Below are 18,356 nucleotides of genomic sequence, written 5' to 3'. Positions count from 1 at the left end.
TCCATTGTGTAAATGAACCATAGCTGTTCTTAAGCTCATTTTACAAGACAAGGAAACAGTTTAGACAGATTATGAAACTTAACTAAGGTCTCACAGCCTGGAAGGAGAGCTTGGTAAGCCAGTTCTCACGCTGAGATGGGAACCCAGGAAGCCTCACTTAGTCACTTGGCTAAGGTAGGGTTGTTCTGAAAATTCGACCAAAACCTGTGTGAAAAATGTAAATAGCGAGTGGCATTTGTTATCACCATCATCGTCATCATCATTTCAGTAAGCATTCAAAAAGGACCTAAAACTGATACTAAAGATTGAGCATGCATATACCATTTTGTTTAGAAAGAAGTTTAAATCAGCTGTGCTTTTCTGTTAAGAACTAGATGACAAAGTCACCTGATGATGATTCACCCTCCAAAAAACCTTACTGCTTACTTTTAAAAAAAATTCAAGTTATCTTTCTGATAATGAGCAACATTTGTATTGAAAACACACCATTAAAAAAAGGGATGAAAACTATTAAGCTATGAATTAATGAACTTAAATCCTCAGTGTCACACTGCCCACAAGGGTGATGTCTGCAGAGCAGTTCAGAAATCATTGTGGGCAGCGATAGCTTCTATGCTTTGCTTTGCAACACTGGATTATTTCCACTGAGGATGAGTTTTGAAAGCCTTGAAGTCACTGGGTCAGATTCTTTAATGGGTGTCTTCCATACCCTTTCTAGTTCAATGCAGAACCAGGTAGAGGGTGAAAGAAACCATCAGAGTTGAAGACATCAGCTCAGAAATGCTTCTTAGCTGTGGACTCTCTGAGGCTGGCATCCAGCCACCAGTTAGCACTCTTTCTAAAGTGGTAGCAGGTTACATCTTTATTTATTTGCTCTGAATTATGTTCTCCTGCCAGTTCCTTTTAGATTGGGAGCTCCAAGTGTGAAAGGGGGTACCACAGAGGTACTTGCCGGTAGGTGATTGCAAAGGAGGACAAGACATGGGAGGCATCTGCTTTGCTACCTTCCAAAGCCTGCCCGGCCCTGGGCTGCTGGGAGCTGCTCCCAGGCCCTGGCTTGCTGAGTGAGGCTGTGTAGTTCAGTGCAGCCCAAGTTTGATGAGACAAAGTTAATTTCTGTTTTGTATGAAGTCATTCTACTGGGGTGGGGTGGGCCCCAAGTGGCATTTATCTCTACTAATGTGACATGGAAATGCACAAACACAGCTAAAAGCATAAGCAAAGAGACACCATTGCCCCTGCAATTTAGCTATCCTGCTTCCACTATTTGGATAAAATTAGCAGATGAATACCCCTCACACTTTCCTGTGGATAATGCCAAACTCCTGTTCAGCTCAGCACGGTTTCTATTAGGACACAGACTGAAGCCTGAGGTTATGAGCACAGGTTGGATCCAGCCACTGGGGTTATATCACAGCTCCTCCAATTATTAGCTGTGTGACTTTGAGCAAGTTACTTAACCTCTCAGTTGCCTCATCTCTAATTGGGGGTTAGCAAACAGCACTGTTGTGGGGATTACACAAGTTCATATATACATAAAACTTAAGGTAATGCCTGCTAAAGGTAGGGTTATTCTTGTTATTTGGTCATAGTCTTGAGTAAGACTGGTAGTATCTAGAGTAAAGCTCATCAGTACTAAATCCAACACAAGATTTAAAAAAATAACATTGGCATATTGAACATTTTTATACTAGTTGTGATACACCGAACTAGTTGCTCAAAGTGCCCAAACCTCAGTTTCCTTATCTATATAATGGGAAGTTAATAATACCTACCTACTATGGCTAGTGTGTGAACTAAATGAAACAAAATACATGGTGCTTGGCAATAAGAAGCCGTTCAATATTAGTTTGCACCCTAGTTACACATAAGCCATTTTTTTACCATGACCAATACTGTTACACAGTGTGTTTCTCACTAGTGAAGAATATACATGTGCCATTCTCTTATCCTTCCTGATTTTTTAAAGAAATAAGCTCTTTAAATTTGGGATACCAGTAACCTAGACCATATTTAAAATTTCCTTTGTTTTCAGTCACAAACATCTCTCATGAATTTTCTACGCATTGCCTTTACATTTTGAGGACACATCCTTTACTTGCAGCACACACATCTAGCATATACAAGCACAAGGTTATTATCCCATTCACTGCATCAGACACAGGAACAGAAGGTACATTAGGTGCATTAAATGCAACACTGGCCAGAGGCTTGTATTCCCCTGCCTTGTCCCCTCAAGCTCCAGTCTCGCTCTCCAAACTTCTGCGGTCCACTGCAAAAGCTATCCTTAATCAGAAACCTCACTGAAAACACCTTTATTGAAACCCAAATGATAATAAAATGTTGCCATATAATAATAAAAATTGGGTAAATTAACTTCTAAGAGTAATAAAGTACTTGAATTTGTATTTATTAATATGGAATAAAATTTAGTAATTTTAAAGATATGGCCAAAGTCAGAAATTTGCTGACTCTTGTCTTACCTTAGTTTTCTATGGGTTATTTTTCCTCACTGAGCACATCATAAGAGTAAAGTAATTTAGTAAATGCTATTTTGCTGACCTGAAGCAAAAATTCACTAACTGAAATCTTGTAGCCAGAAAACATTAACCAAAATACTACAGAGTAATACGCTTATTGGAAACATTTAACTTGCTATCAGGTGTAAAAAGAAAATTGTTTCATTATAACATTTTTCTCCTTTTGTAACTATATTATTGGGTGAAAAGTTCTTGGTTTCTTTTAAAGCACATTACAGGCTGTCCCTCAGCGAGTCTACATTCTTCAATAGTAAGAAACATTCTATGTAACAATACTAGTCATGGTCAAAATGGCCTGTGTATCACTAAGATATGAATGTGCTAGTCAAGATATACACACAACTGTGGCAGGCTCTGCGTCAGAGCCTGATAAAATCCAATACCTGAAGACAATATTTTAAATGTATAAATGCTTCTGACTATATCCTCCAGGGTTCAATAAAAGATCTAGATGATCCTGGAGGAAAGATTTGGCCAGGGTTTGAGATAAAAAGTGGAAAAATATGCAGAACTAACAGCTAAGATTATCGAGCTCTCATTTTTAAAATGAACCTGTGCTCTCGTGGCCAGCTCAGCGGACACAGGCCTGGACATGGAGGCGGTGGCCAGAGAGCCACTGTGGATTCTGAGAGGGCAAAGGAGGAACATGCTCTTCCCAACAGAATTGTGGGAAGGGGATTAAGAACGATGCATTAGAATTTCCCTTCGAATATAAAAATACTTAGCACTTTTAATAAAAACTTATAAACTCCAAATCACTAAAAATTTTGTAGATGTTTATCAAAAGTATTCAAATTCTCTATTTCTTTCAACTGGAAGGTAACCTATCTGTTTACTTATTCCGCTAGGCTCTGTGTGTGATGTGCAGCTGCTGTCACATTCAAGAAATTTAGTAACAGCGGATATCTTATAGGCTAGGAAATCCAGGAATTCTACAGAAGACTTATTTTACTGAGACTTTAAAAGTCTAATTATCTTGCAGATGACTCAAAACTTTTATAAAAATCACAATTATTTGAAATCTATATTTACAATCAAAACATAACTTTACAAACACAGAACTCAAGCTAAAATGATACTGGATTTTATCATCATTCAATAATTACATTAAATTATATAAAAAATAGTCTACTGTATTTTATATTGTCATTAACAATAGAAAAAATACATGTGTCTGAAGTGTACAAAGCCAATATCTATACAATACAGAACCAAGTTTTGTTTTGTTTTGTTTTTCAGCCTGGATGGAAACCTCAGCAGGAAGATAACATGTACTCTGTCACACTTCACTATTAATGCAGACAGGATTTCGGTACCCAAAGGTTCAATGCAAAGGATAATACATAGCATAGTACTCTGTGATTAAAGGACTTGTATTTCAGAAGGAAATGCTTCCCCCTACCCCCAATGTGCTCATTTGGCAACCCATTTAAAAGAAGTCTAATTGTAAGCCTTGATGTCAAAGATTGCTGCCTGGGGTCCCTTTGATGGGCCATACTGTGACCCTTGGAGCTGGATACACAACATAAAAAATATGTACTAATTACTGTCTCATGTTAGGAACTGCTTATGTCCCTGATTTACTTGTTATTACAGGCTCACCTAAATGAAAATAAACTTGCAAAAAAGACTAAGCCCTCTTTCACCAAGCTTGCCAAAAAACACTTCATAAAAGTTGGTTGGTGGGGCTGAAAATATACCCCAGAAATATTTTTGTAAGGGAGAGAATTCTGGGTAACTCTGACACTGGAGCTAGGGTAAAGATAATTTGATTGACTATATGTAGTATCAGTTTTGGGGTAATAAGAGATGTTAAGAGATTTATAATAAAATCAGTTCTGCTTTTCAAATGTACCCAAGCCACAAATTTGATACATGAAAAGGCAAATTGTGAATATGGGTACAGTTCATACAGAAATAACAAAGACAACAGGTGTTTTCTCATAAAAGTGCATATAACAACCCTCTTTAACAAAATAAACAGAATGTCTAAACAAATTCATGGCTTGGGAAATGATCCAACAGTTGTGTATACATCTGTGACCAGCATCTAAATGTGAAAGTTTTTAGTCTGAATCTGTGTTTATGTGTAAATGTAGGAAGAGAATATACCTCAACATACTTGTAAAACTGCTACAATTAAGAAGCACAAAACTGGGCAAGCCCTGTCATAATTTTGCAGTTTGGAACTGTTAAGGAAGTCAGGACCCAGCTGCTGGTTCTTTATTTTCCCTAAAATTTTCAAACTAACATTTAAAAAGTGATATCCATCTCTTTTATATTATTGTCATATTTTTCAGAACATAATGGCCCTTTTCATGGTGATGCCAAAGGTGATGGTGTAGTGTTCCTCTACAGGCTGTGATAAAATAGTTACGCTGTAAACAAAGTCTACAAAGTAAGTTTGTTACAATCTGATCAGAAGATTCTTCTGCATGAGTGTCAATGGTGATAATCTGAAAAATGTCCAAGTCTGGAAACTTAAGATGTTTGCTGGTCCTATAGTTTCTGGCTTAATACTTAGTGAACAACATAATTTTATTATTTTAACAATTATACATCTGCAACAGCTTGGCTTAAATTCAGGCCACATACTAAAATTTAGAAGTTTTCTTTCCACTCCAAGTCCTTCTGGAACCAACTGAATAAGAGTTGTCAGCTTTAAAAAAATCTCATATCTAACAGCACTGCTCCATGTGTGCTTGGGTACCCTAAACTGAGTTCACAACAGTGAAAAAAGTTAATGTAAGGCAACTGAGGTCTTATGCACCACCATAAGCCAGGCTGGCCTGAGGAGTTTAACACTGTCATCCAGAAGATGCTCACAAGTCACTGCATGTGATCTTTCTTTTTCACATGCCGTTTTTACCAGTGGGGTAAATTCTCAGAATAATGCCTATGGTTTACATCACAGGGTTTGTAAAGCTTGCTCAGACATCTGCTGACACAATATGATGGTTCAGAACAGTTTTTTCCCATTAATAATAGCAATCGCCTTAACCTATGCCGCAAACAGGCAGGATCTTACTGATTGCCAAGGCTGGGGCTTCTCAGTCAAGCCTGTAGCTGAAGTGTACCTCTGGAGGAGGAGAAACTTTCATTTGAAACAAGAGATTCTTATAAACACTAAAGCATGAGAACCAATGACACAAAAAATACTTTAATTTTACAAATGAGGACAAATGATTTATCCCCGAACCCCAAACTTCCATTAACGGCAGCACAGGGGCTGGGGCTGGGAATCCCTAACACTATGTGTGGTGCCCTTTTCCCAAAGTCCCCTTTATAAAATCTCTGGGTCACGAAGCAGAGGTTACCAGTGCCTCTAATTTAAGTCCAGAAACAGGTCCTGGTTCTGCTCTGAAGGAAAACTTTTCCTTGCATTTTGGGTGTTTGGATAGGTGTTCCTAACAGAGGCTGGCAAACAGAAATTCTGCAGGTTAAAGCATCAGCTGATCTTGGGCCTAAAAACCTTGACAATCTTCCTCTGACTGATCATCCACTAACAGTGGAAAAGGAAGCACTTTTTAACCGATAGCCAAAGAAAGATTCCCAGAAGGACACGTGGCTATGCTTTTGTACCCCATGCCCTGAGCCTGCCCTCTTTGTTACCTTGAACTGCAGCCTGAGGAACCAGAGAGAGGTGGTAATTAATTATAATGTGTTAACAATCTAAAGATCACAAAAGAAACGCTGAAAACGGCTTTAGGAAAGCATTTTTCGATGTGAGGGTGGTTATTAATGATTAATTCTCCTGAAACTTCAGTCAGTAATAGGTAAAATGTCAGAGATGGTGACAGTCACTTAATTGCCAGTGCAATTCACAATGCCTAAGAATTGACAAGGTGGCTTGTTGTAGCCCATTATCAAAGTGTCAACAATGATTATTGCCAATATAGTTACCCCAATGCCAATTGCAGGGCAGCTGCTTTCTTTCAAATGGGTTCCAGGGAGAAGGTTATATGTTAAAAAGAATCTTCTTACTATGACCCTATGACTCCATTACACAGGCTTTACTTTACCTAATAAAATCAGATGTGGGTTTTGAGAAGACTGTACAGAACGATGAACAAAATGCATATTTGTGAATCCCCAGGACTCTCTCTAGAGAACATGGGCTTTTTAAGGAGTCAGATCAAATCCTTCAGAAATCAAGTGAGTCCAGTTATGTTTTCTTTTACTTCCCTGGATTCCCTGCTGAGTAGCTTGCTTTCTGGCAGCATGCTAAGACTGTCATTTGGTAAAAAGCAGTCTGCTCAGCTATAATTACTAATTTGATGTCACACTGGAATTGCAGCGCAGCTGTGAAAAGATCGACCACCAGGGAGATTCGCATTTCTCTGTCTCATTTAGAGGAGACTAAACTGCTGGAGCCATGAATGGAAGATGCCCTTCCATTAAAAAGGAAAGAATTAAAGAATAAAACAAGTCATAGCAGCTGTCAGAATTTGACAGCGGTCTTAAAAAAATAAAAGCACTGTTCTGATCTTTTTAAAAAATTTAAGACATCTGTACATGTATGTTCTGATACTTGTTGCCATGAAAGTGATCCCATTATTGTTGGAATATAACTTCTTTATTTCCTTCAGTCCCATCTTCATTATTATGCTAATGTAAATCACGCTAATTACATGTCAAGCTGAAGTAGAAGGGATGGGACTTGTCTGCACCTCTATCACTAAATATTTGAAATGACAGTTTTAAAACTTGTCATCAACAAGTTAAAAGTATGGGAAATTAAAAGTTATAATGACTCAAATGAAAGGAAAACAAAGAATTCAGATTACTTAGGAAGCCGTGTCAGTGGAGATCCGCTAGGAAAGCTGCTCTTTGCGCCAGGACAACCATTTTGTAGAGAATATGGTTACATGATGAGAGCAATAGACATAAGATTCTTGCAAACCATTTAGTTTCCATTTATGAAGGATAACATGTAGAAAACAAATATTTTTAGCCTTCTCCAAATATTTCTAACCAGAGGTAACAGTGATAAATATTTATAGTTTTATGCTTTTTTTTGGACAACTATATTAACTGATCACAGAGGGAAAACCTGAAAATTGGCATAAAAAAGAAAATGCAAAAATTTTTTTGTATAACCTAAAAACTCAATGTTTTTACAAGTTCAGCTCCATTAATCCATTTCATTTATTTTCGTGTTACACTTCAGTCAATGTTACCTCGTTGTGGCTAGATTATAAACAAAGTGCCACATCCAAGAGACATCATGTCCTATAGCAGCCAGCAGGCATACTCTCCTTCATCAAGTACTGATATTAATTACACTTACATTCCATGTCTCCAAGAGATTATCTCTCATCCCTTCCCAGGGAGCACTTATAACCTAGGACAGGTGGGTGGCCTTTGGGCTCTTCTCCTGGAAGAAGAGCTGTCATGAACTCCAAGCCCAGAAAGTAAAGCACATTAAATTCTTCCTCAGAGCAATCGTGTAGATGATTTTAATGGGTACCGAGTGTAAGCTATAGTGACATGGGATATAGTTTAAAAATTCCTACATTCCACAAATTAAGGAAATATGAATGGGTGCTTTTGCCAACATAGTATGAAACCAAACAATTTATTTCACTACTTTCGTATTTTTAAATCAAGACCTAGAATGAAATGCTTTGGTATCATATGTGACTTCAAAATAATGTTTTTGTCAGTGTAGTGAATGATTCCTTTTTCATTTTCATGATTCGTGGGAATTATCTTCTGGAGGGTGGGTCCCTTCTAGTATATGTCCCAGCTAGGTTAGTGTTCTAGAAACCCATCTGTATCAGTGTACCAGCTGGTGTTGTTGTGAGAGGCTGCGTTCCACATCAGTGAATGTTTTGGAAGGCTATTTCAGCATGTCTGTCCATTTCATGATGGGTGACTTACAAGTGCACCCGCCCACACCACATTGAGTATTCAGCAGTTTTTGATCAAAAATGGAATGACCCCTGTGCCCCACTCTATTCACCTCATCTCACCCCATGTGACTTTTCCCCTTCCTGGATGAAAAAAGTCCTCAAAGGGAAACGTTTTGCCAACATGGAAAAGGTGAAACAAAAAAAATGGCAGAAGCACTAAAAGGCATCAAAATTAATGAGTTGAAGAACTGTTTTAAACAGTGGAAAAAAGTCTTGATATGTTTATTATATCAAATGGAGAGTACTCTGAAGGTGACTGAAGTTTAAACATGTAAGAATATGTAATTTTTTATAAATAAATTCTGTTTTGGGGCCCTGCCTCGTATTTTTGATAATGAGTCATTTTAAAAAAGGAGACAGAGAAAACTCCCCGACCGCTAGAGTACCACCTTTAGCAGGGTGATTAGAAAAGGGAGCTCTGGGCTGGAGCCCTGGCTCCGCCACACTGCGGACTGTGGGGCCTTGCACAGGTCACTGAACCTGGCAAGTAACTTCACTTACTCAAAGGAAGCACTACTAGCACCTACCTCATGAGGGTACAGATTACATCATCAAACTCATATAACATGTAAAAGTGTCTGGCGTATAGTGTGTACTTGATAGATGTCAGTTATTATTGCTTATCTTTCTAATTCCCAATACATTGAGATTAACATTAAAAAAAATAAACCCCAGGTTAAGATAAAAGTTCTCCTTTGCCACCAATTTCATGACGCAGCATAAGAACTCAATTTTTGGTTTCATATCAGTCATTTGTGAGGGGGAGAACTGGCCTCTGACCTCTCAAGGTCCTTCCTGTCCCTGACTTTCCAAGTCCACCTTCAAAGGAGATGATTTGATGAACCGGCACATATTCCAAAGAGGATAAAAGCACTTCGGCATAATCCTTAGAAAAGAGTTTTTGTTAAAGAAATCCTATATTCTCATATCTTTTCACAGAAAGCTATACCAAGAAAGGGCTAAACATTTTTGGTGAGGTGGGCAGTGGAACTGTGTAAATGCTGTGGGTCTCTGGAAAGCATGGAGTCCTACAGGTCGGGCTGTGGAGGGAAACCTAAGTAACTTGAGTGTTGTTTTTGATGAGGAATTACAGCTACAAGGACATCACATACTGTGGCTTTCCTTCATACATGCCCTTGCTTTATAACTGAGACTTCAGCAGCAACCACTCCATTAGCTGTAACTGTCTTTCTTGGCATGGGTTATTGTCAAAGCAGATGAAGCCCTTGGCGATGGATCCGGAAGACATAGCGAACAGAGCAAGAAAGGCTGCTAGCAGGAGTCTCAAGGCATTTGGGAACGAAGAAAAAACAGAGCAACCAGCATGGAATGGCGGGTGTCATCACATCCACAGTTCTCATGCAGGGGCTGGCTTCTTGTTATGATGCTGAAAAGTATGGGTGACTTTTAAACAGTCCAGCTATTTTTTCCTAGGAGAAAATCCCAATAATATGAAAACTCTGAGTTTCTTGTGGACTAAACTTAAATACCTACTTGAATTCTTTGACACCTGAAAGAAACGTATAGTCATAGAAACAAGGAAGTCGACAGTCCACTCTTTCTGCTTCTTTGTTCTCAGCTGGTGACTTCAGGATGATTTACATGGAGGTTAGAAGTATAAAAACATATTCACTAGTGCACAGTTAATACAAATAGTCAAAGAAGGACCTACCATTTCCTTTGCTCTTCTTGCTTCTTAACCCACTGCTGTTTAGCTTATGTTCCACCCACCCATTGTCACTGACAAGGATACCAGAGATTTCCCCATTGCTAAGTCCAACGGATAACAAATTACTCAGTCCGCATCCTATGTAACCTTGCAGAAGCATCCAACACTGGGACAGTTCTCTTCCTCTGGTTTCTGGGACAACATTAGAGAGCAAATTTCATATCAGTAGGAGTACTAGTCACTGAGTCACTTCTCATATTGCTCATCAAAATGCTTGCTCATATAGGTGCTCAATAAACATTCAGAAAAAATTATCCAGATTTCCGTTGTTCATCTCCTGTATCTTTGGCTGATCTTTTGCAAGACTCTCTTCCTTTACCCATCAACTCTAAATGATGATGTTCTTCTGGGCTGGCTCCAGACATGCTTCTCTTCCTACTCCATATACTCGTTCTGGGAAACCTCATCTACTTCCCTGCTTTTGCGACCCTCCATCCCATGAGTTTCCCTAAGCCATTTCTTCCAGTTGAAACTCTCTGCAGCCTCTCATGCCCATTGGATATCTCTGTTCTGATGCTGCACCGACTTCTCAAACTACTCCTTCCACTCTGCTCCCTCTCTCAGAGAGTGAAGTCAACACCTATACAACTGTCCAATCCAGAAACTTGGGAGTCATTCTTAACCCCGCCCTCCCTCTACACATGCTCCCTGACACAGTTCACCTCCCACATTTAATCTCTGGGTTCTTTGGATTCTCCTTCCTAAATTACTCTACAATCTGTCATCTTCCACTGTCCCAGCTCAGGTCACCATTTCATCTGGGTTATTTCAACAGCCTCTTCAAGTGGTCCAGCTTACTGGCCTCACCTCACCCTCTAGCTAAAGCACCAAGCACACCCCCTCTGTGCTCATGCACATGCTGCCCATTCTTGCCTTTTTCCCTGGCTAATTCCTACTTATCCCTCAAGTATCCACATGTTGCCTCTTCCAGGAAGCCTTTCATTGGCCCCACCAAGCTGGAATCAGGCACTCTTGCTACATGTTTCCTATCAAAGTACTATCACATGGCACTGTTATTCCCTATTAATGTCTGTATCTCCTACTAGATGTGTCTGTGTGGTTCATTATTTTCATCCCTGAAGCTAGGACAGTAACCATAAAGACATTCACAAACACTTCTGAATGAATAAGTATATTTTCAAATTCAAACCAAAACTGAATGATATCATTCTGAAAGAATTTAATTTCAAAAACAAAAACAGAAACTTGAGCCCTAGCTTTCAGATGGTTTGGTTAAAAAAAAAAAAAACCAAACATTTCCCAAGGTGAAGAAGAGGAATAACTAAGAGTATAGAGGTGCCTTTCACATAAGCAAGGCTGATTTTCTTCAGTTTTGTTCAGTCAATACAGAAAGTACTTCCCAGCTTCCTAATGAAATTGATTTTAGTTGAATCTGTCTATAATATTACATAATAAACTAAATGTAGTTCAAATATTTCCTACTGTCCAGTTACTCAGGAAAACATGAAAAGACATAGTCTCTCCTCCCTAATTCTTTAAGTATAAAATACTCTAAATCATATTTTAATATTTTGTAGTTGGACAGGAGTTTAAAGCTCATGCAAGACAACATTTTACAGGTAAGAAAATGGGCTCACAGAGGCAAAAAACTTGCTCAGGTCACACCTGGTTAGTCAGTGGTCAAGTGTATGGCTAGGACCCTGCTGCTGAGCTGTACCTGACAGTCTTAATCACTACACAGATGGCTGCGTTTCCAAGACCATGCTGCATGTTAACCGTTTCTTTCAACCACCTTTAAAACTAATAAATACTTCATTATTCACCCAAGAGGTATGGGACAGCTGAGCTGAAGAAAAGTAAAGCAAAGCACTCCAGTTCAGTAATGTGCTTCTCTCTGGTGCAGGGAAAGGGACATGGGAACGATCACAGTGGCAGAAGTCAGGAAGAAAGAATGAGGACGTACTGTTTGAGCATGCCCGCAGGACCATGGGGAGTATACCGGGGTACTTACCTTTTCTTTGTCACTAGCTTCTCTGGCCACTGTAGAGCCCTAAAACACAAAGAAACAATAAAAACTTGCACCTGAGAGGCACTGGATTTCATGTGTAAAATATGCAAACGTTCCAGGGCAGAGCACTGCAATAAATGAGCGCCCACTCTGCTCTGGAGCCTCATCCTGAGTGAGCTCTGTCCCCTCCCTGTTCACTACTCTCTGCGCAGTATGCTGCTCCTTCTGCAGGTATTCCTGTCCACTCACCTCCTTCCCTATCACATCACCTGTGCTATCTTTTCCCCAGTTCTTGTCCTCCTGCTGGAAATCAGAAAATCTGATGATCACTGGAGCAGTAACTTGCTAAACACCAGATCAAAACCACACTCTCCTTTCTGCATCAATTGCCAGAAATGGTTGGTCTTATAATCTTCAAAAGAGAAGTGGAACATCAGCTGTCCACAGTGACCACTGGGGCATTAGATGCCTCTCATCCTACATTATTCTTCCAGATGTGGACATGTCCGCACCCTCTGACTGCCTCAATACCATTTTAAAGTTACTGATGAATGAATATGTTCTCTTACATCGCTGTCCTTCATACTGGAGATCCCTTCTCAGACATATTTACCTGAACCCCTTCTGGGCCAGGCTCTAGGATGAGCACAGAGCTATTAAGTAGAAGAAAACACAGTTCTCGATCTCAGCAATTTCCTCTCTACTGCACTGGTTTTCAAAACTATGCCTCAGAGCGCTGGGGTTGACCTCAGATGCCGACAGGGGGCCTTCAGGGCAGAGTTACAGCTGAGAAATGTTCCTTTGTTTGTGGAAGATTTTAAAGCAAAAGAAAAGTTGGGAAACAAATGGCCAGTGAATTCCTCCTAACTATGTCAATATGAGGACTATTTGTTTTTTGTGCTCCCCAGTGACCACTGTGGTATCTCACATAGCAGTGCTCAGTGTTCACCAAATAAATGGCTAGAGAAGGATCACAGGCCAATTTACTCTCTCTCTCTTTCCCTCCAGTACTGGACACCCAAACTACGACAAGGTCAGGGGAGCCATTCATTTACCTGCCCGCCTCTTAGACATTTATTGCCCTGGAATACTTGCATTAGCCAATCATAAACAGAACTTTAAGAAATCAAAACTTTTACTTCATGACCATCTTCCATTTAAGTAAAGCACAGGCACTGATCAGGATGTGTGTGGACCATAATTCACAGATGAGGAGACACAGATGGAGGAGACTTCTTGTACTGGGGAAGGGCACTGAGACCAGGCTGTGGTATCTCTGGGTGTCAATTCTCCACCCCCCTGGTGCTGAGCATTCCCGGGCCTGGTGGATCTGACAGACCCCGCTGCCAGTCCAGCAAAAATGCTGGATGTTTCTTGGGGATAAGTCAGAGGAGCACAAACCTGACCCACCAAATAAAGGTGGACAATATAGATCATAGATCATTCATGAAGCAAAACCCGTCTGTACGGCAGCACACCCCCTCGGCCAACTGAACTCCATAGCCGTCACTCATAGTGGGCTCCCTTCGTGCCTTTAGGGGCCCTTGAACAGGGGCCACATATGCCTTCCTTTGTGCACTGATCTAACAAAGAATGTTTCCAAGTGAAAAAAAAATGGGGACACCTATAAAACCTGAACACTGCTTATGCTATTGGGCAGAGGAAGAAACGATTTATTCCTTTTTGTATCTTTAACCAAGTTTTTGATCCGTTTGTGTTTTTTTCCTATAATATACCCCTGTTTAGGATTCTCAGTGAAGCTTCATCTCTATGTAAATGCAAATCATTAGCTTGGGAAAAACTCATCCAAGTTTAAATTAATTCAGAATAGAAAACTGAAACAAAAATAGAAAAGTAAGATTATGGTGAGTTAAGGCCAAGAGTGTGAGCCATGACAGGATGCCAGATGTCCAGGTTCCATTGCAACTGAAAGTATTGGCAAGAACAGAATTTATTTACTTTACAAGCTAAGAAGGGAGATGAAATGATAAAGTCCAAGGCAAATTAAAACTATAATATCTAGGCTATAAGTATAATTTACATCAATATATATTTACTAGGGGTCCTCTTTCAGACATTTTAGGAGGATAAAAAAGTAAATAGGACAAAAAACTTTCCTTTAAGGCACTTACTAGTAGAATGGATGAGGCAACCAACATTTATTGACCAATTCCATATGCTGTGTTATGCTGGATATGGCATGTACATATGTCACTTAATCCTCACAAGAACCCAGCACAGGGAGGTAAAATTATCTCCATTTCACAGATGAAAAAGTAGGCAGGCTTATAAAGGTTCAACAACTTGCACACAGCTGATCAGTGATAAAACCAGAACATGTGGCTTCAGAGCTCACTCTGGCTTCTCACATGGAAGAGGCAGACCAGTGAAAAGAGTCCTGTAATCCTCAAAAGTCTTTGTGAAAGGGATGGTGCCAAAGAGCCCTGTACAGTGGCTGGAATTTCCACTAGGGGCAATGACAGTGAACAGAATGGTTACGACTTGAAGGCAGGACTGACCAAGGCTGTACCTGGAAAGCCTGGACAGTTAATTCAAACTCCAGAGGGTAGGAGATAAACCTAGACCATCTTCCCTCCCTTAGGTTGGCATTTCTCAAAGTGTGTGATTCAGCACCCTGGGATCCTGAGACCCTCTCAGGGATCTGCAAAGTCAAACTGTCTTTATAATAATACTGAGACGTTACTTGCCTTACTCAGTGTTTTGATATTTGCCTGGATACTGCAGAAACAATGGTGGGTAAGACTTCACGAAAAACAACTACCAGGATTTGTTGTCAGTGGTAAAAATTTGAGCTTTTAGGTGAAAATCAGAAATTTAAAAACTTGTATCCACCACCCTGAGCCTGGCAGCTTATCAACACTTAAAGACTTTTCTGATGAGAATGGTGGTGACTTCTTGATATCATATAATGAAATGTGTCAATATTTGGAAGATCACATAACTCAAGTGAACCCATCTATTCCAAACAACTGAAGCATAATGTATTCATAATGTATAATGTTTTCAATGAAAAGAGTACAAAAGTTCACTGATGTGATTGCAGATTCCACATAAGCTTTGGGAAATTACCATTTGTCAGATTTTGGAAATCAAAAGACTATCTATAAACTGCTGGCAAAATTAATATAACACACCCCTCTCCTTATTTGTGTAGGGTCTGACTTTCTTCATACACTTCAATCAAATAACATCACAACAGACTGTTGGGAACTGCCCTGCCTGGTACCAGAAGCTGTACCCCCACCAAGGCTAAGGCTGTGGGAGTGACCTTGGACCATAAGCCAGCAAGGAGACAAAAGCTTACCTCCCTGGCAGGAGCACTGTTTCTGCTGCTTCATTCATAACTGACCCCCAATGCTTGATCGGTTAGCCAATGACGGGTAAGATTCCCCAAGGGGGGAACGACCTAACACAGGCACGATCATGTGGGAGGCCTTCAAGGAAGGACTTTGGGGGCTACAGCAAAAGGAGGTGATGGACCCTCACCCCTCAGCTTTGACATAGCCTGAGTCCTCATTGTCTGGGAGAGAATCTCCTTATCTCTTGGTTGCCTTAGTTCCCTTGCTCTACCTAAGCCTGAAACAATGACAGGGTGGCGCAGCTCTGTGCTGAAAAGGGCGGGTTCCCCGGGTGATCAGGCCTAAGAAAGAATATGTAAACTCCTGTGAAACCTGCTTTGTTTAGAATGCTCTCAGTTGAATGATGAGGGTCCAGAAGGAAGTAAGTTTGTTCCTTAAAGTTTTTTACAGCTCTTTGACTCTAACTCAAAATAGCCCCTCAGACTTCCTTGTTACCTATTATTTGATCCTTACTTTCTAGCAATGAGTAATGAGCTTTACCTGAATTCTTATTCAAACGAAACCAATAAAAAGCCTCTCCGGAGGGGGAACAGGGCACTTTCCCCACCAGAGAGAGTGGCCATTTGGTTCCTATTTCCCCACAGGACTTGGTTGTCTCTGTATATGTTTTTCTTGCTCTCTGTATATGTTTTTCTTGCGTGTTGACGAACCATCCACAGTGTTCCTCGGTCACTGCTGGCCGGTGATCACGATAACAGACAGCAGGTAAGACATTGCAACAGTCTCATATTTAATTTAATATGTCAGACATCAAAGAGATTTGCAAAAAGGTAAAACAATGCCACTTATCTTAATTTTTTGGAGATATAGTTATTTTCATAAAAATATGCTCACATGTAATTGTTTTATTATTTTAAATAAATTAAAGTATTTAAAAAGTGCTCATATTAATTCCTAACATTGCAAATATTGGTAGACATAACTTACATAAGCAAAAGTTTTTTGGGGTCCTCTTTTAAGCGTGTGAAGGAGATTAATTTAAAAAATATGAAATCCATTGATAAATACCAAAGCTCGGCAAACTTTTTCTAAAAAGGGTCAAAAGGTAAGTGGTTTAGGCTGTGTGTGGTCCATCAGGGTCTCTGTGATAAGTACTCAACTTTGCTGAGAGCGAGCACAAGCAGCCACACAGAATACAGAAACAACGGGCATGGTGGTGTTCCAACAAACCTTTATTCACAAAACTGGCCAAGCTGGATTTGCCATTAGGCAGGTCCTAGTTTGCCAACTCCCAACTTGGACATTCTGCCTCTAAGTCAGTGATCTTAGAAGCCAGATCAACTTACTCCACGCAAAATTTCCAGTGGTCTGCCTCTCACTCAGCGTCTTTGAAATAGCTGGTCGTGGGGCCTCATCCCTCTGCCAGAAATGTTTTCCCTCAGCTCATCCCCTCACTTCCTTTGGGGCTGCTCCACGTCAGCTTCTCAGTGAAACCTTACCTGACTCCCTATTTAAAACCACATCCCTTCCCCATACTTCCCTGTCTTCTTCTTCTTTATAGTGAGCATGAACATATGATAATATATCTTATTCAGCATGAAAACAATGGGGTTAAAAATGCTAAAGAAATGAACAGGCTGTCAATGACCTGTGAGAAAAATTCAAGTGGCTAAATACATGTGGAACTGGTGTTTGCAAAGATTAAGGATGGTAACAAAAATAACTGAAGAAATAATGGTTATTTTTTTAATTTCCTGTTTTTACTTGTATCTATAGCACTTGTCACTTCCTAATATACTATGATTTACCTGCTACTTTCACTTACTGACTTTACCAATCAGAAAGCCAGCGTGAGTGAAGTGCTTCCTTGAGTGAAGGTTTGTTCTGCTTTGTTCATCACACTATTCCTAGTCCCTGAAACAGTGCCTGGTACATGGCTGGTGTTCAAGAAATATTTGTTGAGTAAACCAGATGTGACATCTCTAACATGTATAAGCGTCTTCTGGAAAACCCATGGAGGACACTGCTAGCTGCCTGGAGGTTCGAGCTCTGAGCACCTCAGAAGCATTTAGCATGATCAAAGACAACATTTACAATGTGGATATGTATGCTTCATTACTTAAGCAAAATTAATAAAATCAATCTCACCTTTAAGTCGTATTTCCTATATACAGATAAACGATGACTGAACACATTTCTTGTAACAATCACATATATTTCAACTCCATCAACATTAAGCCGGTACATGCCCAAAAACTGGGGAAGAAGGGTGATCCCATGACATTCCACTATATACTGCACAAAAGAGGAAAAAAAAAAGAAATCCAATCAGAAGGTGCTCTTTCAAATGTAAAATATTACTCTTCTGCCTATAGTGTTTATACAAAATGACACCCTCCAATCATTAAGGTCCTATTTATAGAAAATAACCATGTTTATATTACTTAATACACGATCTGTGTTCTCTATGTATATACAGATAAGAAAAATTCAACTTTATGTCCAAAGATATATTTTCCCCAACATTTCAAACTAATTTGCAGAGTCAAATCTGGGCTATAACAGTGATTGATTCTTTCTGTAATTACTCCAAAGTGAAATTAGCTCTACTGAGAACCTCCATCTTCCTTCCCATAAGCCATGATGACTTTATGAGGCTGAGGAAGAGTCACTTGGCCACTTAGATTAGTTCTTTTAACAGTGTTGAAGTCAAGATTAAAAAGGAAACTGTGGAGAGAGCCCAGTGTTGGAAGCTTCTAGAGTTGGGCTGGTTTTTCTGTTTCTCACCAAGACTACTCTCTGGGGCTAAGCTGCTCACAGGCAGCAGCGTGAAGGGTGGGTGCCCAGCTGCTGTGGAGCGTGTGCTCCTACTCTACGCACAGA

The 18,356-nt window shown here is 39.9% G+C and overlaps 1 protein-coding gene across 2 annotated transcripts in view; it reads right to left on the bottom strand.

Annotated features, from left to right (window-relative positions):
* PIP4K2A (phosphatidylinositol-5-phosphate 4-kinase type 2 alpha) overlaps positions 1–18,356 on the bottom strand; it is a 164,689-nt gene that overhangs the window by 18,549 nt on the left and 127,784 nt on the right. For both annotated transcript variants that reach the window (XM_045858015.1, XM_045858016.1), the window contains 2 exons: positions 17,622–17,768; positions 12,157–12,195 (listed from right to left, as the gene is read on the bottom strand). In XM_045858015.1, coding sequence (XP_045713971.1) covers positions 12,157–12,195; positions 17,622–17,768 — 186 coding nt within the window. The remainder of the gene's footprint in view (positions 1–12,156; positions 12,196–17,621; positions 17,769–18,356) is intronic.

The sequence above is a fragment of the Phyllostomus hastatus genome, unplaced genomic scaffold, assembly GCF_019186645.2.
Source record: "Phyllostomus hastatus isolate PE091 unplaced genomic scaffold, TTU_PhHast_1.1 phas_scaffold_1674, whole genome shotgun sequence".
In the NCBI taxonomy this organism is placed as follows: domain Eukaryota; kingdom Metazoa; phylum Chordata; class Mammalia; order Chiroptera; family Phyllostomidae; genus Phyllostomus; species Phyllostomus hastatus.
Note: the sequence above shows the minus strand (reverse complement) of the source record. Positions and strands in the feature narration are given on the sequence as shown.